Source organism: Alligator mississippiensis, chromosome 14 (genome assembly GCF_030867095.1).
Source record: "Alligator mississippiensis isolate rAllMis1 chromosome 14, rAllMis1, whole genome shotgun sequence".
NCBI classification, from domain to species: Eukaryota; Metazoa; Chordata; order Crocodylia; family Alligatoridae; genus Alligator; species Alligator mississippiensis.
Window position 1 is genome coordinate 42,104,509 of NC_081837.1, and position 24,343 is coordinate 42,128,851.

Sequence of the window (24,343 nt, forward strand, 5' to 3'; positions counted from 1 at the left end):
GGCTCTCTCTCATCCCCGTGGGTTGGGCGGAGGTATTGCTGGGGACAGCCCCCATCTTCATAGCAAGTGTTTCAGCATTGGCAGGACTTCCCTGCAGTGCGGGGGATGGATGGTGTCCTTGAATGGCTGGACAGCCGTAAGCAAGGAACTTGCTGGACTCGTATATACTGATCTCACGTGCAGCTAGAGAGCATCTAGGGAAGTGCCCCACCGAAAGTGTCCATTGAAAGCAGTGGTCCTCAACCTTTTTAGACACGGGACATCCCCAGCTTGACTCCAGGCCCGCCTTGGAAAATACCAGTTCTTCGTTTTCACTCTTTCTTTGCTTATAGAAAGATAACAGAGCAGTTTTTCTGTTGCAAAGAGCTGAGAATGCCCACAGCTGTGGGCTTGTGTTTGAAATCTCTGGGGTTATCTTGTGGATCCTGCTTGTGAACCTAATGGTGATAGCATTGCTTGGCACCCCACAGCACCCTTGAAAGGAGCTGAAGGCACCCCAGGGTACTGTAGCGCCTTGGCTGAGAGTCGCTGGGCTAAAGTGTCCCGTGTCCCCTCCTGGGAATGTCTCTTTCCCACACACAGAAATGTTCACAACAGTGTCAGTTCTCTCTTCCTCCGGGCAACCTGCCTTGGAGCCCAAGGCCTAGTTGGTGCTAGAGCCTCATTCCCACCTGTTGCTTCCCTTGCCCAGCTGATGCATCTCTCAAGGTCTGGTTTCAAAACAGTTCCCTTAATATCATCCTTTTAGGCATGCAGTCCCCTTTGCAGACCATATTGAGAGAGTTTATGGGAACAGCCTGTGACCTGACCTCTCACCGAGAGCATAGGCTGGAGGTAATAGTGTTGAATTGTGCTCACCCACAAACCCACCGGCCTTACAATTGTAATTCGGCTCTGCTCATCTTCCCAACGTCTTCCCAGCTCTGGTACAGGATGTCACAGTCTTCTGTAACTGTCCAAGGAAGTGAACTCTTTCAAAAACCTACAAGAATTCAGCTAACGTTTAAAATAAATTGGCAGCCTGAATGGTCTCGGTGTCTATTGTTCCCTGTTTTAGTCGTGAGCCTCATGTCTTGGTTGTGTATCCTCAGTGGTTCGCTGCCCCAGACCAGTCATTGAAAATGGACGAATGACTACCAGCAGGCATGTTTTCCTATATGGCACCACCGTGCAGTTTTCCTGCAGCGAAGGCTACATGATGGATGGGAGCAGAGAGAGCCAGTGCCAGGAGGGCAGCATATGGGATCCACCTCTGCCGTCTTGTCGTCTGGGTAAGTCTCAGTGATCACCCACTGCTCCGTCACACGTGTGCAGACCCTGAAGAACGGTGCCTGCAAGGGACAGATCAGGGACATGGAGACGGGGAGAGAGAGGGTCCTCTGAACACAACCCTGAGAGCTAAGGACCCTCCCTTGCCTGTCCTGGATGCAATGTTACTTGGAGTTTGTTCATCAGTTAAATGGAGGCAGTAAATGTCACCCCTCAAAGAGGTGTCAAGAGGTTAATGAGCAAAGTGCTAATTATCGCTAAGCCTGCATTCCCAAAGCTGCCCCAGCTGCATGCTGCCAAAGAAAAGCACCTGCGAAGATGAAAAAGCAGGCATGATTGATCAAGCAACATCGCATGATCTGTCCACATCATCATCCCCCTTTTACAGGGGAGGAAACTAGAGCGTGGAGAGCTGAATGGCTTGTTGAGGCCCTGCAGCGGTTTAGGCAGTGGCAGACTCGGTGTTTTCACCGCTCAGTCTGCCAACAGCTAAACCCTCGTGTAAGAAGGGAAAAAAGCACGCGGTCCCAGCATCCAAGGCGAGTGCTCTGCCTTACAGAAAGCTAGTGTTACTGACTGATATGCTTTCCTGTTTGTGGAAAGAGCCTGTTCTTGACCCTGAGATACCCATGCTTAAATCTGCAAAGCTGTGCATATTTGCTCTGTAACTGAGTCAATACCAGCAAGTAGAGTCCTAAAAAATGAGGGTGGAAGGGACCTCAGGAGGTCACATCTAGTCCGACCCCCTGCTCAAAGGAGGACCAGCCCCAACTACATCGTCCCAGCCAAGGCTTTGTCTAGCTGGGTCTTAAAAGCCTCCACTGCCTCTGTGGGTAACCTGTTCCCGTGCTTTACTCTCCTCCCCTGGAGAAAATTCTTCCCAAGATCCAGCCTAAACTTCCCTTGCTGCAGCTTGAGATCATTGCTTCTCGCTCTGTTCCCTGCCACCACGGAGAATGGCGAGGGCTCCTCAGGCTCTTGCCGTGTGGCGTTGGTGCCTAACAGAGGTGTTGAAAGAGAAGCGGGCATTGCAGTACAGAAAGGGGCTTGGTGAGCTCTGCCCGGGAAGCGCAGGCATCCACAGCAGGGGACGGGGTCGCGTTCTGCCCCTCGCTGAACTCATTTCCCATCTCTGCCTATTTCCAGGCTAAGTCAAAGCTGCTGTAGGAAATACCCCTGTTTCAGGCATCCTGCCTTTGCATCTTCTCGTCCTCTCACTGATGTGCCGCCTGTCGCACCTTTTCCTTTCAGTTCAGTGTCCAAAGCCAGACCTGCGACATGGAGCAGTGACGGGCAAGCAGGTTGAAAAACCGTGGTACAGCATGAATGAAACCATTACTTTCAGCTGCCCTGAGCACCACCGATTCTTAGGGTGCTGGCATCTGTTTACGACTGACACGTGGACGATCACTTGTTCTGCTGACGGCAGGTGGACAGAGATCCCCAAATGTGTAAGTGCCCTAGTGTGGTTGGGTTTTTCCCCTGGTTCTGGTCTGGCAATCCCCAGCTTCAGGGCTTGTGATGGGCGTTCGCTGACGGTCAGGAAAGTGGTCTTCCTCTTGTGAATGCCTTACTGGTTTCTGAAGGGCTTTTCCCACCCTCTTCAGCAGTGGACATTGGGCACAGCTAAGGCTGAAGGTTTTGATTGGGGTGTGATTGTGTTTCTGCTGGGTCTGGGAAGCCTCACAGGTTCCTGCCTGGGGGGTCTCGCTCTTCTGCTCAGCATCAGACCTATTGCCCCGTCTGGGGTCAGGAGGGGATGTTTCCCTCTGGCACGGCCTGTGGAGGTTGTTAGCAGCCAGGCAGGAGAGCTTGTGTGTTCATGTAGTCTGTTCCCCCGGCGCACTGGATGTAGCCAATATTATGGCCATTTAGTAAGCAACTTGCAATGTATTCAATGCAGCATAAATGTGTGGAAAGACCGTGACTGCTGTGTAAGGAGCTCAGTCCAAGTGTTTGATCCTGAAGGTCGCTCAGGACCTCTCCCAAAGGTGCTTAGTACTGTCAACTTCCAGTTAGCTGTAGGAAATGAGAGCGCACAGCACGCGCCAGAATGAGGCCCTGTCACACACAGGCAGTGAGAGACGGGCGCACGTTCAGTGCAGGGTCGTGGCTGGGACAAAGGAAGCAGGTGTACTTGAGGAGAAGCCCTTGCATCCTGCAGCAGCATCACGTGTCCTTTGTTTCTTTTTTCTTCCAAAAAGGTGAAAGAGGAAGAGGTGGATAAGATGGCATATGACGTTAAGGAGTTTCGGCAGTGTGATAGTTCTCTGTTACAAGTGAGGATCCTGCAGGAAATGCAAAACCTGAAGCTGGAAGTCAAGAGCCTGAAGGAGGAAATCAGACGTGTGACGTCACTGCCAGGTAGCCCGTCACAGACCTTTACTATGAGCAGCACAGACGTGTGACCCGCATCAAACCAATCACACCTTCTTTGGATTCAGTTCATGAGATCGGGGTGTGCAAAGCAGAACTCTTTCCTGATTTCACAGCTTGTGCTAATACTCCGGGTAGGCCTGAGTGCAGTGCCTGCTGCATCCAGGATTAGGTTTTCTCATGCCAGTTGTTTAGGATTTTCTTGCTCCTTCCCTCCTCTCACACGTGTGAGCCTCCCAACCACACGATAGGTATTTTAGATCACGCTCTATCTTTTAGGGGGAGGGGCAGGTGGTTAATCGAGATTTGACTGAATTGCATGGAAGTAAACGTTTAAGTGAGACACGGTTCTGATCCTTTGCAAGTGGAAACTCACACTAGCAACCTTCCCTCTTGCAGACATCACACAACCAACCGCTGCTCGTATTTAATCGCAGTGAATTAGAACCGATACAATCGGTGCATTTTAAGAGTGGCATAGATGTCGCTGTGTTTTACTTTGAAAACACGAGGGGTTGCAAAACCCAGTCTCTCTCCTAGAGTCTGGCTTTCAAAATCTCTGCAGGTTTCCTGCCTGCTTTTTATGGAGCTACATTTGATTGGCACCTGATTAGATGTCTGTCAACACCACGCGCACAATAAGAGTACGTGGTGAAACTTTGCCTGCAGAGGAAGGATGAGATGAGCTATTGTCTCGCTGCCCGAGAAATGAGAGGGCTTTTTTCTTGCCTGCACCTTTGTGATTAAGTTGCTTTTTGGTCACTCTTGCATTCCAATAAAATGCCATTGCATTAACACCTGCTTGTCGTGGGTTTGTAACTCTTGTTCCATTTGCTGTGAAGCGGAGAGATGCCATTGTGTTTTAAGCAACGGGTCTCTTGATTAGGAAGAAAGCACTAATAGCTCCAAAAGCCTGGGCAGAAGTTGCAGCGATGCCTCTAAGGGCTGAGTGAGCCGTAGAGACTGGCCTGGCTTCTCCCACCTAAAGCTGATCAGGGCTGAAGTGATGGGTAAGGCAGCGTATTCGTGAGGTATCTACCCTTTTACTGCGGGTACCAATTTGATCTATGGAGAGACGGGGGGGAACGCTGGATTGCAGCACCTCCCATCTTTTGCCTCTCTTTTGGGAGCCAGGGATCATGCAGTGGTTACACCTCTAGGATCATGAGAGTAGGCGAGGTGATTCACAGCAGGGATGTTTGGTCTATCAAATAAGGAGGAAGGAGCCTTTAACAGCCTCCTGTGTGTGAGAACTCCTGGTGGCTTGAAGACGTTGTTCTGGCAGGGGTAGAGCAGGAGGAGAGCTGCTTTATCCCAGTGGTGCTATGTGTGTGTGCCCACATGCTGGCCATGCTGCATTCCCATCCCGGGAGACACCTTGGCTGTGCACACCTGGCACGGGCAATGCCTTGCTCTGCACACAGCACCCCTGGCAGCAGCAGCATGTGCATCCCACAGTGGCTCTGCCCTCCTTCATGCTCTGCTGATGCAGTTAGGGCACCTGCAGCCCTTTGTTACTGCCCCAACCACAGGGATGTCCAGTGCTTCCCCCTGCACCTTATGTGCTGCGGGCACAGCAATGCAAAGGGAGCTGGGCAGCACACAGGCCCCCCCTTGCCTGTCCAGTCCCAGGGCTGCAGCACGTGTTCCTGCTTCCCCTTTCTGCACGTGCCCACCCCCAGCGAGAGAGAGGCAGGCTCCCCGTCGCGTGGCGCTGTGCTCAGTGTGAGGGGAGGCTAGTGCCCTGCCAGGCAGCACCCTCACTGGCAGCCCTGCTCTCCAGCCTTGGCTCTCACCCAGCACCATGGAGGCATCTCTTTGCAGGTCCTGGCAGCTCCTGGGGACATTCGTGTTTGTGCTGCTGCCAATGGGGGCTCTTGGTGAGTTGTGGGTCAACCTCGCTCTTTTATATTTGTCTCCACCTTCCTCTCCTGTCGCCCTCCCCACTTGTGTGGCTCTTCACCCATCTCCTGGGCGGGCGCTGGAGCTCCTGTCCAGATCCTGGTGTCTTGCCTAAATCCCTCCTGCAATTCCCAGTGTTCATGGGAATTTGGGTCACTTAGACCCTGAGTCCACCAAGGTCTCCTGCATGTTTGTAATTGCTTTGGCCTCCACGGGTCCCTGACAGGTTTGTCGCAAGTATGTGCTTATCCTGAATGACGGGCAATTTGTCTGCCCACTGGCTTAGTCTGAACAGCAGCTTAACCATATTATAAAAATGCACCAAATGAATGCGTCAACCAAACAAAGGCGCTTCCCAGAGAGTCTTTTTTGGCCTCTTTCCCCATGCGCATCCTCCTCCCACAAGGAGAGAACTCACGTTGGGGCTGCATTGTCTTTTGCTGTTTGGTAGCTGGTAGCTAGCAGTGTGTGAGATTAGTCACGGGTTTTGGGTTTTTTTAGTCAATGATGTTGCTACTTTATATAGGGCTCTGTGCAAAGGAACTAGGAGACTTGCTTGTCGCAGGGACTGCAGGTGAATAGCTGAGGGTAGGGGTGGGAGACGGGACCTAGTCAAAGTTGTGGTCTGCAGTGCGGAAGCTGAGAGCCTTCTGAAGAGCTCTGCAAGGAGATGCCTGGACCCTGGGAGACGAGATCATATATGGGTCCCCGGAAACACATTGTGGAAAACGAGGTTCCTGTTCTTGTTGCTGCATCGGTTTGGTGATGCCCGATTCCTACCCACTCCGACAGCTGGGATTTGGGCGTGGGGGCCCCATATTTTACTCCTGCCCAGTTGAAGCGCTGCCCTACGTTGCTCTGATTTTGTGCACGTGCTTGTCTGTGACGTTGATCCGTGACCTCTTTTTGAATGTGCTTAGTTCTTCAAATGAATGGAATTGAATCAGTCACGCGCTATACCATCATCTGCCTACTTTAAGCAGATACTAAGATACCAAGCTAGCAAGCAAACCCTTATTTGTTCTATCTGATTTACTTATTAAAAATGAAAGCAACACTTCCAGGTAGAATTCATTCTGGGCCAGCATACAGGGAGGACCACTATTGCTGACTTTTGTAATGCTGTCTAGAAACTACAACTTGAATTTTGTGATGTTAGTACTTTTGCCTTTTTAAACCAATGCCAACCAAGATACCGTCTATCTTCCAGATAGCCTTCATGTTAGAACCTTTTGTATAACTAGAATATAATGTGCCTTTGCTGGATCACAAACTGTGCGTGGCTTCAGGGATCTCCCCCAGGAAGTTTACATGCTCATGGCCTGGTGGGTTGCCCCCAACCCCCCTCTCCCTATTCCACTGCAGCAGATAATAGCCGAGGTAGGAGGTGCACAGGCAGCACAGTGCTCGCAAAAGGTGCTGCGCTCGTGGTCTTTCTGTGTTGAGGACCAAATGCACCCGGCCGGCTGGAACTGGACCAGGTGCGTGCTGCAGAAGGGACACTGAACATCCCTGACCCACGTGACAGGCTTGCCCCACTCGTGGCAGGCAGAAACCATTTGCCTTGAAATGAACCTCCTCAGACCTGCAGGGAAATGCCAGGTTCCTGGGAGGGTGAGGCTGCTCCCCCTAGCCGCCTGTGCTCTGATTTCTCACTCTTGCTTCCCAGGAGTTTCGTGTCCAACCCCTCACATTGACCATGGAACGGTGGTGCTCAGTTCTCGGCAACAGGAACTCTATGCAACAAGAGATGAGGGGAGGAAATATCTGTATGATGATATCATTAGGATCCAGTGCAATCCTGGATATGGCTTCCACGGTGACAATGTGATTCTCTGCGACCAAAGTGGCAACTGGAGTCCTGCAATACCCCAGTGTGTCCGAGGTGGGTATAGAAGGGAAAGTTCTGGTGGTTGGAGACCTCCTGTTCCACAGGTGTACTGGAGTTGCTATCTCTGTGTGTCCTGTGTCTGTCCGTGTGTGTGTGGGTCCTTAGTGTTGAACTGACCCAGACTCCTGCATTTTCACTCCTATCCCCTGCCCAGGTCAGAGCCATAAGAGTGTGACCACAACAGTGGTGTACAATCCACTCGGTGGATATAGCTTCGTAGTTGTTAGGGTCGGAAGGGATCTCAACAGATCATCGAGTCCGACCCCCTGCCAGTGGCAGGCAAGAGCGCTGGGGCCATATGATCCCAGCCAGGTGCTTGTCCAGTCTCTTATTAAAGACCCCCAAGGTAGGGGAGAGAGCACCACCTCCCTTGGGAGCCTGTTCCAGATCCTGGCAACCCTTACTGCGAAGAGGTTCTTCCCGAAGTCCAACCTAAATCTGCTCCTTGTCCGTTTGTGGTCGTTGTCGCTGGTTATTCGAAGGGGTGCCCTGTAGGCCTGTGCGAGTAGGCAGCTATTCAGTCCGCGTTGGATCTGGCCCCGTCGGGTGGCCACAAGCTGATTTGGAGCCGCAGACCGGCTTCCCCCTTCGATTCTGTCAAAGAGGCTCCAAAGCTTCAGTGCTATCTCGGAGATCCGACCATAGCATACAATGGGGTACGTCCTTCCGGCCTTGAACTCCAGGCGACTGTCTCCCGGGCAGGCAGATTGCAGCAAGTGGGGATACAGTTGTTACCTTTGCTACTCAGCGTCGTTGCAGTGACTGCGCTAAATTCTGCTCCAGGGTCAAATATGTTTCCCGTGTGCCGGTGTTGTAGAGCATTCTCCAGCTGCAGCCATCGCTCCTTGTTCATTTTGTTCTTAAACTGTTTTTCCTCCCCCCAGGCGGTTGCGACAACCCCCCTGTGACTAATAAGACTATGCAACGTTCCTTTTCTTTCTCGAGCGAAGAGCCGAGCACCGAGTTTCCAGTTGGCTCTGTGTTTACCTACACCTGTCGGCCAGGCTATGAGTTCCGGCCTGGAGAGAACAAGCTCACTGTTACCTGTCAGAGTAACTTTCAGTGGTCTAAAGATCCGAGTCCGTGTCGGAGTGAGTATATGAATCTGCCATTTCCTTAGCCTAGTTAGGGCGCAGTGTTATTAGCAGTGAAGGAGGCTGGGTTCGTACTCAAAAGCAGAGTGGCTGAAAGTGTGAGGGTGGGCGGGTGAGAGAAAGGAAGAAAGAGTCGCTCCAAGTGTGCTTGCTCTGTTGTAGCATAGAAATACCCACTTGTAGGGTGTGGTGTCGGGTGGATGTATCAGGTCTTGATGTATCGTACAGCCGAGACCCAGGGCCCTTCTCAAGTCCTGAATGCACTGGGCACAAGCCCTTAGGACCATCCCTCATTGGAGACTAATGACCAGTTCAGAACAGGCAGGGCACAAAAGGTAGCTTCAAACCCCTGCAGAAGCTGCGGTTGCTGGATCACAAACTCTGCGTGCGCCTTCAGGGATCTCCCCCAGGAAGTTTACATGCTCATGGCCTGGTGGGTTGCCCCCAACCCCCCTCTCCCTATTCCACTGCAGCAGATAATAGCCGAGGTAGGAGGTGCACAGGCAGCACAGCGCTCGCAAAAGGTGCTGTGCTCATGGTCTTTCCGTGTTGAGGACCAAATGCACCCGGCCAGCTGGAACTGGACCAGGTGCGTGCTGCAGAAGGGACACTGAACATCCCTGACCCACGTGACAGGCTTGCCCCACTCGTGGCAGGCAGAAACCATTTGCCTTGAAATGAACCTCCTCAGACCTGCAGGGAAATGCCAGGTTCCTGGGAGGGTGAGGCTGCTCCCACTAGCCGCCTGTGCTCTGATTTCTCACTCTTGCTTCCCAGGAGTTTCGTGTCCAAGTCCTCACATCGACCATGGAACAGTGGTGCTCGGTCAGCATCTATGGGAACTCTATGTAACAAGAGATGAGGGGAGGAAATTCCTGTATGACGATACCATTACGATCCAGTGCAATCCTGGATATGGCCTCCGCGGTGACGATTCGATTCGCTGCAACCAAAGTGGCAGCTGGAGTTCTGCAATACCCCAGTGTGTCCGAGGTGGGTATAGAAGGGAAAGTTCTGGTGGTTGGAGACCTCCTGTTCCACAGGTGTACTGGAGTTGCTATCTCGTGTGTGTGTGTGTGTGTGTGTGTGTGTGTGTCCTTAGTGTTGAACTGGCCCAGACTCCTGCATTCTCACTCCTATCCCCTGCCCAGGTCAGAAACATAAGAGCGTGACCACAACAGTGGTGTACAATCCACTCGGCGGATATAGCTTCATAGTTGTTAGGGTCGGAAGGGATCTCAACAGATCATCGAGTCCGACCCCCTGCCAGTGGCAGGCAAGAGCGCTGGGGCCATATGATCCCAGCCAGGTGCTTGTCCAGTCTCTTATTAAAGACCCCCAAGGTAGGGGAGAGAGCACCACCTCCCTTGGGAGCCTGTTCCAGATCCTGGCAACCCTTACTGCGAAGAGGTTCTTCCCGAAGTCCAACCTAAATCTGCTCCTTGTCCGTTTGTGGTCGTTGTTGCTGGTTATTCGAAGGGGTGCCCTGTAGGTCTGTGCGAGTAGGCAGCTATTCAATCTGGCTTCAGATCTAGCCACTTCGGATGCCAGGGATCTGATCCGGAGCACTGGACCGGCTTCCCACTTCGATCTGGACAAAGCGGCTCTGAAGCTTCAGCGCTGCCTCGGAGATCCGTCCGTAGGGTATAATGGGGAATCAGTGAAATATCTCCAACTTTGTTGTTTTTGTTTGATTTGGATGAAGCTTGCCGGGGTGGTAGTTGATGTGGAGAGCATGAAGTCTGCTAAGGTTCAAGAAGATCAGTGTAGAGGTTTGGGGGAAACTACACCTCAAATTCGTGCAAGCTAAACTCATGTCGCATGTGTGTGTCAAGCCACAGTGGGGTCAAAACTGCAGGGATGGTGGCCCCTGCTAAGGCCACAAAGCCTGCCCGGTTTCAAGGTGATAAGTGCAGGGGTTTCGGGGGCACTGCACCTCAAGCTGCTGACAGGCAAGACTCGTGTCACAGAGGACCCATGCCTTGTCTAGTTGAACATGAAGTGTGCCAGCTGATGGAGCTCCCAGCCATCTTCCACGCACCGCAGATCCCGTTCGATGAGCTTTCCTCCTCATTATCAGACTAATATTTCCTGTTCTTTATTTCCTCCTCTTAGTTCTGGCTCTACCCGGTTGTAGTGTTCTCTGTAATTCCCCCAGTTTCATCCGGCCGGGGTGGAGGGATCGGCCTGTGCATCAAGGAGTTGTCCGGAGGTTCGGTGGCAGGTCGGGGGTTTGACCCTGGAGGTTTGGGCGCTGGCGCAGATGATTGTGGGAGCAGTCAGCAGCTCCGATGGGCAGATTTGATCTTGCCAAAAGCTGAGTGTCATCCTGAAGAGAATCTGCCCGCCATATAAGCACCAAGAGCTGGATACTCCTGTGACTGCCCTAGTTCCCCTGGAGCCTGTCCTGACCTTTGGTCACACCAGAATGGGGCCTCTCCAACCTGCCACCTTTACTGTCTTCTCCATTTCCAGCCTGCGGGCCCCCTCCAGATATTAAGCGAGGGCAGCATTCTGGCGGCACCAAGGAACATTTCTTCTATGGCTCGGAGGTTAAGTACAGCTGTGACGAGGGCTTGTCGCTGATTGGAGAGTCTTCCATCTACTGTACCTCAGGCGAGGACTTAAATATGATCTGGAGCGGGCCTGCCCCGCGCTGTGCAAGTGAGTTTTCCTGTGTTGCTCTTGGGGACCGGTGTTTTAGCAAATGGGGCTGAAAATGAGCAGAGCCCTGCACCCGTCTCAGCAGCTCCCCCTGTGTCGTGGGCTGTGCAAGGGGAGATGGCTCTCTCTCATCCCCGTGGGTTGGGCGGAGGTATTGCTGGGGACAGCCCTCATCTTCATAGCAAGTGTTTCAGCATTGGCAGGACTTCCCTGCAGTGCGGGGGATGGATGGTGTCCTTGAATGGCTGGACAGCCGTAAGCAAGGAACTTGCTGGACTCGTATATACTGATCTCACGTGCAGCTAGAGAGCATCTAGGGAAGTGCCCCACCGAAAGTGTCCATTGAAAGTAGTGGTTCTCAACCTTTTTAGAGACAGGACATCCCCAGCTTGACTCCAGGCCCGCCTTGGAAAATACCAGCGCTTCGTTTTCACTCTTTCTTTGCTTATAGAAAGATACAGAGCAGTTTTTCTGTTGCAAAGAGCTGAGAATGCCCACAGCTGTGGGCTTGTGTTTGAAATCTCTGGGGTTATCTTGTGGATCCTGCTTGTGAACCTAATGGTGATAGCATTGCTTGGCACCCCACAGCACCCTTGAAAGGAGCTGAAGGCACCCCAGGGTACTGTAGCGCCTTGGCTGAGAGTCGCTGGGCTAAAGTGTCCCGTGTCCCCTCCCGGGAATGTCTCTTTCCCACACACAGAAATGTTCACAACAGTGTCAGTTCTCTCTTCTTCCGGGCAACCTGCCTTGGAGCCCCAGGCCTAGTTGGTGCTAGAGCCTCATTCCCACCTGGTGCTTCCCTTGCCCAGCTGATGCATCTCTCAAGGTCTGGTTTCCAAAACAGTTCCCTTAATATCATCCTTTTAGGCATGCAGTCCCCTTTCCAGACCATATTGAGAGAGTTTATCAGAAGAGCCTGTGACCTGACCTGGCCTGAATGGTCTCGGTGTCTATTGTTCCCTGTTTTAGTCGTGAGCCTCATGTCTTGCTTGTGTATCCTCAGTGGTTCTCTGCTCCAGACCAGTGATTCAAAATGGACAAATGACTACTACTAGGTATGGTTTCCGACATGGCACCACCGTGCAGTTTTCTTGCAACGCAGGCTACGTGATGGATGGGAGCAGAGAGAGCCAGTGCCAGGAGGGCGGCATATGGGATCCGCCTGTGCCGTCTTGTCGTTGGGGGAAGGCTCAGTGATCACCCACTGCTCCGTCACATCTAAGAGTACGTGGTGAAACTTTGCCTGCACAGGAAGGATGAGATGAGCTATTGTCTCGCTGCCCGAGAAATGAGAGGGCTTTCTTCTTGCCTGCACCTTTGTGATTAAGTTGCTTTTTGGTCACTCTTGCATTCCAATAAAATGCCATTGCATTAACACCTGCTTGTCGTGGGTTTGTAACTCTTGTTCCATTTGCTGTGAAGCGGAGAGATGCCATTGTGTTTTAAGCAATGGGTCTCTTGATTAGGAAGAAAGCACTAATAGCTCCAAAAGCCTGGGCAGAAGTTGCAGCGATGCCTCTAAGGGCTGAGTGAGCCGTAGAGACTGGCCTGGCTTCTCCCACCTAAAGCTGATCAGGGCTGAAGTGATGGGTAAGGCAGCGTATTCGTGAGGTATCTACCCTTTCACCGCGGGTACCAATTTGATCTATGGAGAGACGGGGGGGAACGCTGGATTGCAGCACCTCCCATCTTTTGCCTCTCTTTTGGGAGCCAGGGATCACGCAGTGGTTACACCTCTAGGATCATGAGAGTAGGCGAGGTGATTCACAGCAGGGATGTTTGGTCTATCAAATAAGGAGGAAGGAGCCTTTAACAGCCTCCTGTGTGTGAGAACTCCTGGTGGCTTGAAGACGTTGATCTGGCAGGGGTAGAGCAGGAGGAGAGCTGCTTTATCCCAGTGGTGCTATGTGTGTGTGCCCACATGCTGGCCATGCTGCATTCCCATCCCGGGAGACACCTTGGCTGTGCACACCTGGCACGGGCAATGCCTTGCTCTGCACACAGCACCCCTGGCAGCAGCAGCACGTGCATCCCACAGTGGCTCTGCCCTCCTTCATGCTCTGCTGATGCAGTTAGGGCACCTGCAGCCCTTTGTTACTGCCCCAACCACAGGGATGTCCAGTGCTTCCCCCTGCAACTTATGTGCTGCGGGCACAGCAATGCAAAGGGAGCTGGGCAGCACACAGGCCCCCCCTTGCCTGTCCAGTCCCAGGGCTGCAGCACGTGTTCCTGCTTCCCCTTTCTGCACGTGCCCACCCCCAGCGAGAGAGAGGCAGGCTCCCCGTCGCGTGGCGCTGTGCTCAGTGTGAGGGGAGGCTAGTGCCCTGCCAGGCAGCACCCTCACTGGCAGCCCTGCTCTCCAGCCTTGGCTCTCACCCAGCACCATGGAGGCATCTCTTTGCAGGTCCTGGCAGCTCCTGGGGACATTCGTGTTTGTGCTGCTGCCAATGGGGGCTCTTGGTGAGTTGGGGGTCAACCTCGCTCTTTCATTTTTTCTCCACCTTCCTCTCCTGTCGCCCTCCCCACTTGTGTGGCTCTTCACCCATCTCCTGGGCGGGCGCTGGAGCTCCTGTCCAGATCCTGGTGTCTTGCCTAAATGCCTCCTGCAGTTCCCAGTGTTCATGGGAATTTGGGTCACTTAGACCCTGAGTCCACCAAGGTCTCGTGCATGTTTGTAATTGCTTTGGCCTTCACGGGTCCCTGACAGGCTTGTCGCAAGTATGTGCTTATCCTGAATGACGGGCAATTAGTCTGCCCACTGGCTTAGTCTGAACAGCAGCTTAACCATATTATAAAAATGCACCAAAATGAATGCATCAACCAAACAAAGGCGCTTCCCAGAGAGTCTTTTTTGGCCTCTTTCCCCGTGCGCATCCTCCTCCCACAAGGAGAGAACTCACGTTGGGGCTGCATTGTCTTTTGCTGTTTGGTAGCTGGTAGTTAGCAGTGTGTGAGATTAGTCATAGGTTTTGGGTTTTTTTAGTCAATGATGTTGCTACTTTATATAGGGCTCTGTGCAGAGGAACTAGGAGACTTGCTTCTTGCAGGGACTGCAGCTGAATAGCTGAGGGTAGGGATGGGAGACGGGAACTGGTCAAAGTTGTGGTCTGCAGTGCGGAAGCTGAGATCCTTCTGAAGAGCTCTGCAAGGAGATGCCTGGACCCTGGGAGACGAGATCATATATGGGTCCCCGGAAACACATTGTGGAAGACGAGGTTCCTGTTCTTGTTGCTGCATCGGTTTGGTGATGCCCGATTCCTTCCCACTCCAACAGCTGGGATTTCGGCGTGGGGGCCCCATATTTTACTCCTGCCCAGTTGAAGTGCTGCCCTACGTTGCTCTGATTTTGTGCACATGCTTGTCTGTGATGTTGATCCGTGACCTCTTTTTGAATGTGCTTAGTTCTTCAAATGAATGGAATTGAATCAGTCGCGCACTATACCATCATCTGCCTACTTTAAGGAGATACTAGGATATGGAGCAAGCAAACCCTTACTTGTTCTATCTGATTTACTTATTAAAATGAAAGCAACACTTCCAGGTAGAATTCATTCTGGGCCAGCATACAGGGAGGACCACTATTGCTGACTTCTGTAATGCTGTCTAGAAACTATAACTTGAATTTTGTGATGTTAGTACTTTTGCCTTTTTAAACCAATGCCAACCAAGATACCGTATATCTTCCGGATACCCTTCATGTTAGTACCTTTTGTATAACTAGAATATAATCTGCCTTTGCTGGATCACAAACTCTGTGCGCGCCTTAAGGGATCTCCCCCAGGAAGTTTACATGCTCATGGCCTGGTGGGTTGCCGCCAACCTCCCTCTCCCTAGAGAGAGAAGGCAGGCCGCCTGTGCTCTGATTTCTCACTCTTGCTTCCCAGGAGTTTCGTGTCCAACCCCTCACATTGACCACGGAACGGTGATGCTCGGTCAGCAGCTATGGGAACTCTATGTAACAAGGGATGAGGGGAGGAAATTCCTGTATGACGATACCATTAGAATCCAGTGCAATCCTGGATATGGCCTCCGCGGTGATGATTCGATTCGCTGCAACCAAAGTGGCAGCTGGAGTCCAGCAATACCCCAGTGTGTCCGAGGTGGGTATAGAAGGGAAAGTTCTGGTGGTTGGAGACCTCCTGTTCCACAGGTGTACTGGAGTTGCTATCTCGTGTGTGTGTGTGTGTGTGTGTGTGTGTGTCCTTAGTGTTGAACTGGCCCAGACTCCTGCATTTTCACTCCTATCCCCTGCCCAGGTCAGAGCCATAAGAGTGTGACCACAACAGTGGTGTACAATCCACTCGGTGGATATAGCTTCATAGTTGTAAGGGTCGGAAGGGATCTCAACTCAACAGATCATCGAGTCCGACCCCCTGCCAGTGGCAGGCAAGAGCGCTGGGGCCATATGATCCCAGCCAGGTGCTTGTCCAGTCTCTTATTAAAGACCCCCAAAGTAGGGGAGAGAGCACCACCTCCCTTGGGAGCCTGTTCCAGATCCTGGCAACCCTTACTGCGAAGAAGTTCTTCCCGAAGCCCAACCTAAATCTGCTCCTTGTCTGTTTGTGGTCGTTGTTGCTGGTTATTCGAAGGGGTGCCCTGTAGGCCTGTGCGAGTAGGCAGCTATTCAGTCCGCGTTGGATCTGGCCCCGTCGGGTGGCCGCAAGCTGATTTGGAGCCGCAGACCGGCTTCCCGCTTCGATTCTGTCAAAGAGGCTCCAAAGCTTCAGCGCTATCTCCGAGATCCGACCATAGCGTATAATGGGGTACGTCCTTCTGGCCTTGAACTCCAGGCGACTGTCTCCGGGGCGGGCAGATTGCAGCAAGTGGGGATACAGTTGTTACCTTTGCTACTCAGCCTCGTTGCAATGACTGCGCTAAATTCTGCTCCAGGGTCAAATATGTTTCCCGTGTGCCGGTGTTGTAGAGCATTCTCCAGCTGCAGCCATCGCTCCTCGTTCATTTTGTTCTTAAACTGTTTTTCCTCCCCCCAGGCAGTTGCGATGACCCCCCCATGACTGATAGGATTATGCAACGTTCCTTTTCTTTCTCGAGCGAAGAGCCGAGCACCGAGTTTCCAGTTGGCTCTGTGTTTACCTACACCTGTCGGCCAGGCTATGAGTTCAGGCCTGGAGAGAACAAGTTCACTATTACCTGTCAAAGTAACTTTCAGTGGTCTGAAGATCCGAGTCCGTGTCAGAGTGAGTATATGAATCTGCCATTTCCTTAGCCTAGTTAGGGCGCAGTGTTATTAGCAGTGAAGGAGGCTGGGGTCGTACTCAAAAGCAGAGTGGCTGAAAGTGTGAGGGTGGGCGGGTGAGAGAAAGGAAGAAAGAGTGGCTCCAAGTGTGCTTGCTCTGTTGTAGCATAGAAATACCCACTTGTAGAGTGTGGTGTCGGGTGGATGTATCAGGTCTTGGTGTATCGTACAGCCGAGATCCAGGGCCCTTCTCAAGTCCTGAATGCACTGGGCACAAGCCCTTAGGACCATCCCTCGTTGGAGACTAATGACCAGTTCAGAACAGGCAGGGCACAAAAGGTAGCTTCAAACCCCTGCAGAAGCTGCGGTTGCTGGATCACAAACTCTGTGCGCACCTTCAGGGATCTCCCCCAGGAAGTTTACATGCTCATGGCCTGGTGGGTTGCCCCCAACCCCCCTCTCCCTATTCCACTGCAGCAGATAATAGCCGAGGTAGGAGGTGCACAGGCAGCACAGCGCTCGCAAAAGGTGCTGCGCTCGTGGTCTTTCCGTGTTGAGGACCAAATGCACCCGGCCGGCTGGAACTGGACCAGGTGCGTGCTGCAGAAGGGACACTGAACATCCCTGACCCACGTGACAGGCTTGCCCCACTCGTGGCAGGCAGAAACCATTTGCCTTGAAATGAACCTCCTCAGGCCTGCAGGGAAATGCCAGGTTCCTGGGAGGGTGAGGCTGCTCCCACTAGCCGCCTGTGCTCTGATTTCTCACTCTTGCTTCCCAGGAGTTTCGTGTCCAACCCCTCACATTGACCATGGAACGGTGGTGCTCGGTCAGCAGCTATGGGAACTCTATGTAACAAGAGATGAGGGGAGGAAATTCCTGTATGACGATACCATTACGATCCAGTGCAATCCTGGATATGGCCTCCGCGGTGACGATTCGATTCGCTGCAACCAAAGTGGCAGCTGGAGTCCTGCAATACCCCAGTGTGTCCGAGGTGGGTATAGAAGGGAAAGTTCTGGTATTTGGAGACCTCTTGTTCCACAGGTGTACTGGAGTTGCTATCTGTGTGTGTGTGTGTGTGTGTGTGTGTGTGTGTGTGTGTGTGTGTGTCCTTAGTGTTGAACTGGCCCAGACTCCTGCATTCTCACTCCTATCCCCTGCCCAGGTCAGAAACATAAGAGCGTGACCACAACAGTGGTGTACAATCCACTCGGCGGATATAGCTTCATAGTTGTTAGGGTCGGAAGGGATCTCAACAGATCATCGAGTCCGACCCCCTGCCAGTGGCAGGCAAGAGCGCTGGGGCCATATGATCCCAGCCAGGTGCTTGTCCAGTCTCTTATTAAAGACCCCCAAGGTAGGGGAGAGAGCACCACCTCCCTTGGGAGCCCGTTCCAGATCCTGGCAACCCTTACTGCGAAGAGGTTCTTCCCAAAGTCCAACCTAAATCTGCTCCTTGTCCGTTTGTGGTCGTTGTTGCTGGTTATTCGAAGGGGTGCCCTGTAGGTCTGTGCGAGTAGGCAGCTATTCAATCTGGCTTCAGATCTAGCCACTTCGGATGCCAGGGATCTGATCCGGAGCACTGGACCGGCTTCCCACTTCGATCTGGACAAAGCGGCTCTGAAGCTTCAGCGCTGCCTCGGAGATCCGTCCGTAGGGTATAATGGGGAATCAGTGAAATATCTCCAACTTTGTTGTTTCTGTTTGATTTGGATGAAGCTTGCCGGGGTGGTAGTTGATGTGGAGAGCATGAAGTCTGCTAAGGTTCAAGAAGATCAGTGTAGAGGTTTGGGGGAAACTACACCTCAAATTCGTGCAAGCAAAACTCATGTCGCATGTGTGTGTCAAGCCACAGTGGGGTCAAAACTGCAGGGATGGTGGCCCCTGCTAAGGCCACAAAGCCTGCCCGGTTTCAAGGTGATAAGTGCAGGGGTTTCGGGGGCACTGCACCTCAAGCTGCTGACAGGCAAGACTCGTGTCACAGAGGACCCATGCCTTGTCTAGTTGAACATGAAGTGTGCCAGCTGATGGAGCTCCCAGCCATCTTCCACGCACCGCAGATCCCGTTCGATGAGCTTTCCTCCTCATTATCAGACTAATATTTCCTGTTCTTTATTTCCTCCTCTTAGTTCTGGCTCTACCCGGTTGTAGCGTTCTCTGTAATTCCCACAGTTTCATCCGGCCGGGGTGGAGGGATCGGCCTGTGCATCAAGGAGTTGTCCGGAGGTTCGGTGGCAGGTCGGGGGTTTGACCCTGGAGGTTTGGGCGCTGGCGCAGATGATTGTGGGAGCAGTCAGCAGCTCCGATGGGCAGATTTGATCTTGCCAAAAGCTGAGTGTCATCCTGAAGAGAATCTGCCCGCCATATAAGCACCAAGAGCTGGATACTCCTGTGACTGCCCTAGTTTCCCTGGAGCCTGTCCTGACCTTTGGTCACACCAGTATGGGGCCTCTCCAACCTGCCACCTTTACTGTCTTCTCCATTTCCAGCCTGCGGGCCCCCTCCAGATATTAAGCGAGGGCAGCATTCTGGCGGCACCAAGGAACATTTCTTCTATGGCTCGGAGGTTAAGTACAGCTGTGCCGAGGGCTTGTCGCTGATTGGAGAGTCTTCCATCTACTGTACCTCGGGCGAGGACTTAAATATGATCTGGAGCGGGCCTGCCCCGCGCTGTGCAAGTGAGTTTTCCTGTGTTGCTCTTGGGGACCGGTGTTTTAGCAAATGGGGCTGAAAATGAGCAGAGCCCTCCGCCCGTCTCAGCAGCTCCCCCTGTGTCGTGGGCTGTGCAAGGGGAGATGGCTCTCTCTCATCCCCGTGGGTTGGGCGGAGGTATTGCTGGGGACAGCCCTCATCTTCATAGCAAGTGTTTCAGCATTGGCAGGACTTCCCTGCAGTGCGGGGGATGGATGGTGTCCTTGAATGGCTGGACAGCCGTAAGCAAGGAACTTGCTGGACTCGTATATACTGATCTCACGTGCAGCTAGAGAGCATCTAGGGAAGTGCCCCACCGAAAGTGTCCATTGAAAGTAGTGGATCTCAACCTTTTTAGACACGGGACATCCCCAGCTTGACTCCAGGCCCGCCTTGGAAAATACCAGCGCTTCGTTTTCACTCTTTCTTTGCTTATAGAAAGATACAGAGCAGTTTTTCTGTTGCAAAGAGCTGAGAATGCCCACAGCTGTGGGCTTGTGTTTGAAATCTCTGGGGTTATCTTGTGGATCCTGCTTGTGAACCTAATGGTGATAGCATTGCTTGGCACCCCACAGCACCCTTGAAAGGAGCTGAAGGCACCCCAGGGTACTGTAGCGCCTTGGCTGAGAGTCGCTGGGCTAAAGTGTCCCGTGTCCCCTCCTGGGAATGTCTCTTTCCCACACACAGAAATGTTCACAACAGTGTCAGTTCTCTCTTCCTCCGGGCAACCTGCCTTGGAGCCCCAGGCCTAGTTGGTGCTAGAGCCTCATTCCCACCTGGTGCTTCCCTTGCCCAGCTGATGCATCTCTCAAGGTCTGGTTTCAGAACAGTTCCCTTAATATCATCCTTTTAGGCATGCAGTCCCCTTTCCAGACCATATTGAGAGAGTTTATCAGAAGAGCCTGTGACCTGACCTGGCCTGAATGGTCTCGGTGTCTATTGTTCCCTGTTTTAGTCGTGAGCCTCATGTCTTGCTTGTGTATCCTCAGTGGTTCCCTGCTCCAGACCAGTGATTCAAAATGGACGAATGACTACTACTAGGTATGGTTTCCGACATGGCACCACCGTGCAGTTTTCTTGCAACGCAGGCTACGTGATGGATGGGAGCAGAGAGAGCCAGTGCCAGGAGGGCGGCATATGGGATCCGCCTGTGCCGTCTTGTCGTTGGGGGAAGGCTCAGTGATCACCCACTGCTCCGTCACATCTAAGAGTACGTGGTGAAACTTTGCCTGCACAGGAAGGATGAGATGAGCTATTGTCTCGCTGCCCGAGAAATGAGAGGGCTTTTTTCTTGCCTGCACCTTTGTGATTAAGTTGCTTTTTGGTCACTCTTGCATTCCAATAAAATGCCATTGCATTAACACCTGCTTGTCGTGGGTTTGTAACTCTTGTTCCATTTGCTGTGAAGCGGAGAGATGCCATTGTGTTTTAAGCAATGGGTCTCTTGATTAGGAAGAAAGCACTAATAGCTCCAAAAGCCTGGGCAGAAGTTGCAGCGATGCCTCTAAGGGCTGAGTGAGCCGTAGAGACTGGCCTGGCTTCTCCCACCTAAAGCTGATCAGGGCTGAAGTGATGGGTAAGGCAGCGTATTCGTGAGGTATCTACCCTTTCACCGCGGGTACCAATTTGATCTATGGAGAGACGGGGGGGAACGCTGGATTGCAGCACCTCCCATCTTTTGCCTCTCTTTTGGGAGCCAGGGATCACGCAGTGGTTACACCTCTAGGGTCATGAGAGTAGGCGAGGTGATTCACAGCAGGGGTGTTTGGTCTATCAAATAAGGAAGAAGGAGCCTTTAACAGCCTCCTGTGTGTGAGAACTCCTGGTGGCTTGAAGACGTTGATCTGGCAGGGGTAGAGCAGGAGGAGAGCTGCTTTATCCCAGTGGTGCTATGTGTGTGTGCCCACATGCTGGCCATGCTGCATTCCCATCCCGGGAGACACCTTGGCTGTGCACACCTGGCACGGGCAATGCCTTGCTCTGCACACAGCACCCCTGGCAGCAGCAGCATGTGCATCCCACAGTGGCTCTGCCCTCCTTCATGCTCTGCTGATGCAGTTAGGGCACCTGCAGCCCTTTGTTACTGCCCCAACCACAGGGATGTCCAGTGCTTCCCCCTGCACCTTATGTGCCGCGGGCACAGCAATGCAAAGGGAGCTGGGCAGCACACAGGCCCCCCCTTGCCTGTCCAGTCCCAGGGCTGCAGCACGTGTTCCTGCTTCCCCTTTCTGCACGTGCCCACCCCCAGCGAGAGAGAGGCAGGCTCCCCGTCGCGTGGCGCTGTGCTCAGTGTGAGGGGAGGCTAGTGCCCTGCCAGGCAGCACCCTCACTGGCAGCCCTGCTCTCCAGCCTTGGCTCTCACCCAGCACCATGGAGGCATCTCTTTGCAGGTCCTGGCAGCTCCTGGGGACATTCGTGTTTGTGCTGCTGCCAATGGGGGCTCTTGGTGAGTTGGGGGTCAACCTCGCTCTTTCATTTTTTCTCCACCTTCCTCTCCTGTCGCCCTCCCCACTTGTGTGGCTCTTCACCGATCTCCTGGGCGGGCGCTGGAGCTCCTGTCCAGATCCTGGTGTCTTGCCTAAATGCCTCCTGCAGTTCCCAGTGTTCATGGGAATTTTGGTCATTTGGACCCTGAGTCCACCAAGGTCTCCTGCATGTTTGTAATTGCTTTGGCCTCCACGGGTCCCTGACAGGTTTGTCGCAAGTATGTGCTTATCCTGAATGACGGGCAATTTGTCTACCCACTGGCTTAGTCTGAACAGCAGCTTAACCGTATTACAAAAATGCACCAAAATGAATGCTTTGACCAAACAAAGGCGCTTCCCAGAGAGTCTTTTTTGGCCTCTTTCCCCGTGCGCATCCTCCTCCCACAAGGAGAGAACTCACATTGGGGCTGCATTGTCTTTTGCTGTTTGGTAGCTGGTAGCTAGCAGTGTGTGAGATTAGTCACGGGTTTTGGGTTTTTTTAGTCAATGATGTTGCTACTTTATATAGGGCTCTGTGCAAAGGAACTAGGAGACTTGCTTCTTGCAGGGACTGCAGCTGAATAGCTGAGGGTAGGGATGGGAGACGGGAACTGGTCAAAGTTGTGGTCTGCAGTGGGGAAGCTGAGATCCTTCTGAAGAGCTCTGCAAGGAGATGCCTGGACCCTGGGAGGCGAGATCATATATGGGTCCCCGGAAACACATTGTGGAAGACGAGGTTCCTGTTCTTGTTGCTGCATCGGTTTGGTGATGCCCGATTCCTTCCCACTCCAACAGCTGGGATTTCGGCGTGGGGGCCCCATATTTTTCTCCTGCCCAGTTGAAGTGCTGCCCTACGTTGCTCTGATTTTGTGCACATGCTTGTCTGTGATGTTGATCCGTGACCTCTTTTTGAATGTGCTTAGTTCTTCAAATGAATGGAATTGAATCAGTCGCACACTATACCATAATCTGCCTACTTTAAGGAGATACTAGGATACGAAGCAAGCAAACCCTTACTTGTTCTATCTGATTTACTTATTAAAAATGAAAGCAACACTTCCAGGTAGAATTCATTCTGGGCCAGCATACAGGGAGGACCACTATTGCTGACTTCTGTAATGCTGTCTAGAAACTACAACTTGAATTTTGTGACGTTAGTACTTTGCCTTTTTAAACCAATGCCAACCAAGATACCGTCTATGTTCCAGATAGCCTTCATGGTAGTACCTTTTGTATAACTAGAATAAAGGCACTATATGTATTTACAACAGCTGAGAAGCTGATCCTGGATTGAAGCTACTATGGTTTTGCATTGAAGTCCATTTTACCATTGACTTAAGGAGAAGGTCCCAGTGAATTCACTGGAAGCTTTGGGCTGACTTCACTGGGGTCGGGGTAAGAAAGGATCTGAATCTTTTTTTTATTTTCCTGCCTTACTTGCAATATCACCAACCCTTCGCCTAGTCCTGAATGGGGTCGTTGTGTCTGGAGCAGGGCAGCTGAGGATGTAATTGCTAGTTGGTGTAAGTAATATTGAGCTGCTAGTCAGAAATCTCAGGACAGGATCTGGGTGCAGGACTTGCGTGTCCTCACCGAAGGCAAATGCACAGGGTGGGTTCGGTATAAGAGCGCCCGGGGCTTTTGGAGGCGGCCGTGCATTGAACTGACTACCCCTTGCACCGTGCAGATGGCGGGCACGTTTCTGATGTTACTAACGCAGTCCCGTGACGCCGCAGCTCAAAGGCTTTTGCACTGAACACAGGGATTCTAGCTGAGGCCGTTGTGTGGTCTGAAATTACTCACGTGTCCTTCCGGCCTTCAACTCCAGGCGACTGTCTCCGGGGCAGGCAGATTGCAGCAAGTGGGGATACAGTTGTTACCTTTGCTACTCAGCCTCGTTGCAGTGACTGCGCTAAATTCTGCTCCAGGGTCAAATACGTTTCCCGTGTGCCGGTGTTGTAGAGCATTCTCCAGCTGCAGCCATCGCTCCTCGTTCATTTTGTTCTTAAACTGTTTTTCCTCCCCCCAGGCAGTTGCGATGACCCCCCCATGACTGATAGGATTACGCAACGTTCCTTTTCTTTCTCGAGCGAAGAGCCGAGCACCGAGTTTCCAGTTGGCTCTGTGTTTACCTACACCTGTTGGCCAGGCTATGAGTTCAGCCCTGGAGAGAACAAGTTCACTGTTACCTGTCAAAGTAACTTTCAGTGGTCTGAGTTTCCGAGTCCGTGTCGGAGTGAGTATATGAATCTGCCATTTCCTTAGCCTAGTTAGGGCGCAGTGTTATTAGCAGTGAAGGAGGCTGGGTTCATACTCAAAAGCAGAGTGGCTGAAAGTGTGAGGGTGGGCGGGTGAGAGAAAGGAAGAAAGAGTCGCTCCAAGTGTGCTTGCTCTGTTGTAGCATAGAAATACCCACTTGTAGGGTGTGGTGTCGGGTGGATGTATCAGGTCTTGGTGTATCGTACAGCCGAGATCCAGGGCCCTTCTCAAGTCCTGAATGCACTGGGCACAAGCCCTTAGGACCATCCCTCGTTGGAGACTAATGACCAGTTCAGAACAGGCAGGGCACAAAAGGTAGCTTCAAACCCCAGTAGAAGCTGCCTTTGCTGGATCACAAACTCTGCGTGCGCCTTCAGGGATCTCCCCCAGGAAGTTTACATGCTCATGGCCTGGTGGGTTGCCCCCAACCCCCCTCTCCCTATTCCATAGCAGCAGATAATAGCCGAGGTAGGAGGTGCACAGGCAGCACAGTGCTCGCAAAAGGTGCTGCGCTCGTGGTCTTTCCGTGTTG

General features: G+C 52.4%; 1 protein-coding gene across 12 annotated transcripts in view; it reads left to right on the forward strand.

Moving 5' to 3' along the window:
* The window catches only part of LOC132244902 (complement receptor type 2-like), a 47,601-nt gene that overhangs the window by 14,178 nt on the left and 9,080 nt on the right, over positions 1–24,343 (forward strand). For 4 of the 12 annotated variants that reach the window (XM_059717670.1, XM_059717672.1, XM_059717669.1 and 1 more), the window contains 10 exons: positions 1,092–1,271; positions 2,521–2,720; positions 3,474–3,633; positions 7,217–7,432; positions 8,323–8,529; positions 9,310–9,525; positions 15,081–15,296; positions 16,188–16,394; positions 17,175–17,390; positions 23,582–23,788. In XM_059717670.1, the coding sequence (XP_059573653.1) occupies positions 1,092–1,271; positions 2,521–2,720; positions 3,474–3,633; positions 7,217–7,432; positions 8,323–8,529; positions 9,310–9,525; positions 15,081–15,296; positions 16,188–16,394; positions 17,175–17,390; positions 23,582–23,788 (2,025 nt within the window). Of the gene's footprint in view, positions 1–1,091; positions 1,272–2,520; positions 2,721–3,473; positions 3,634–7,216; positions 7,433–8,322; positions 8,530–9,309; positions 9,526–15,080; positions 15,297–16,187; positions 16,395–17,174; positions 17,391–18,885; positions 19,075–20,076; positions 20,449–23,581; positions 23,789–24,343 lie in introns of those variants that run through there. The other 8 variants (XM_059717681.1, XM_059717677.1, XM_059717674.1 and 5 more) reach the window with 8 other exon arrangements.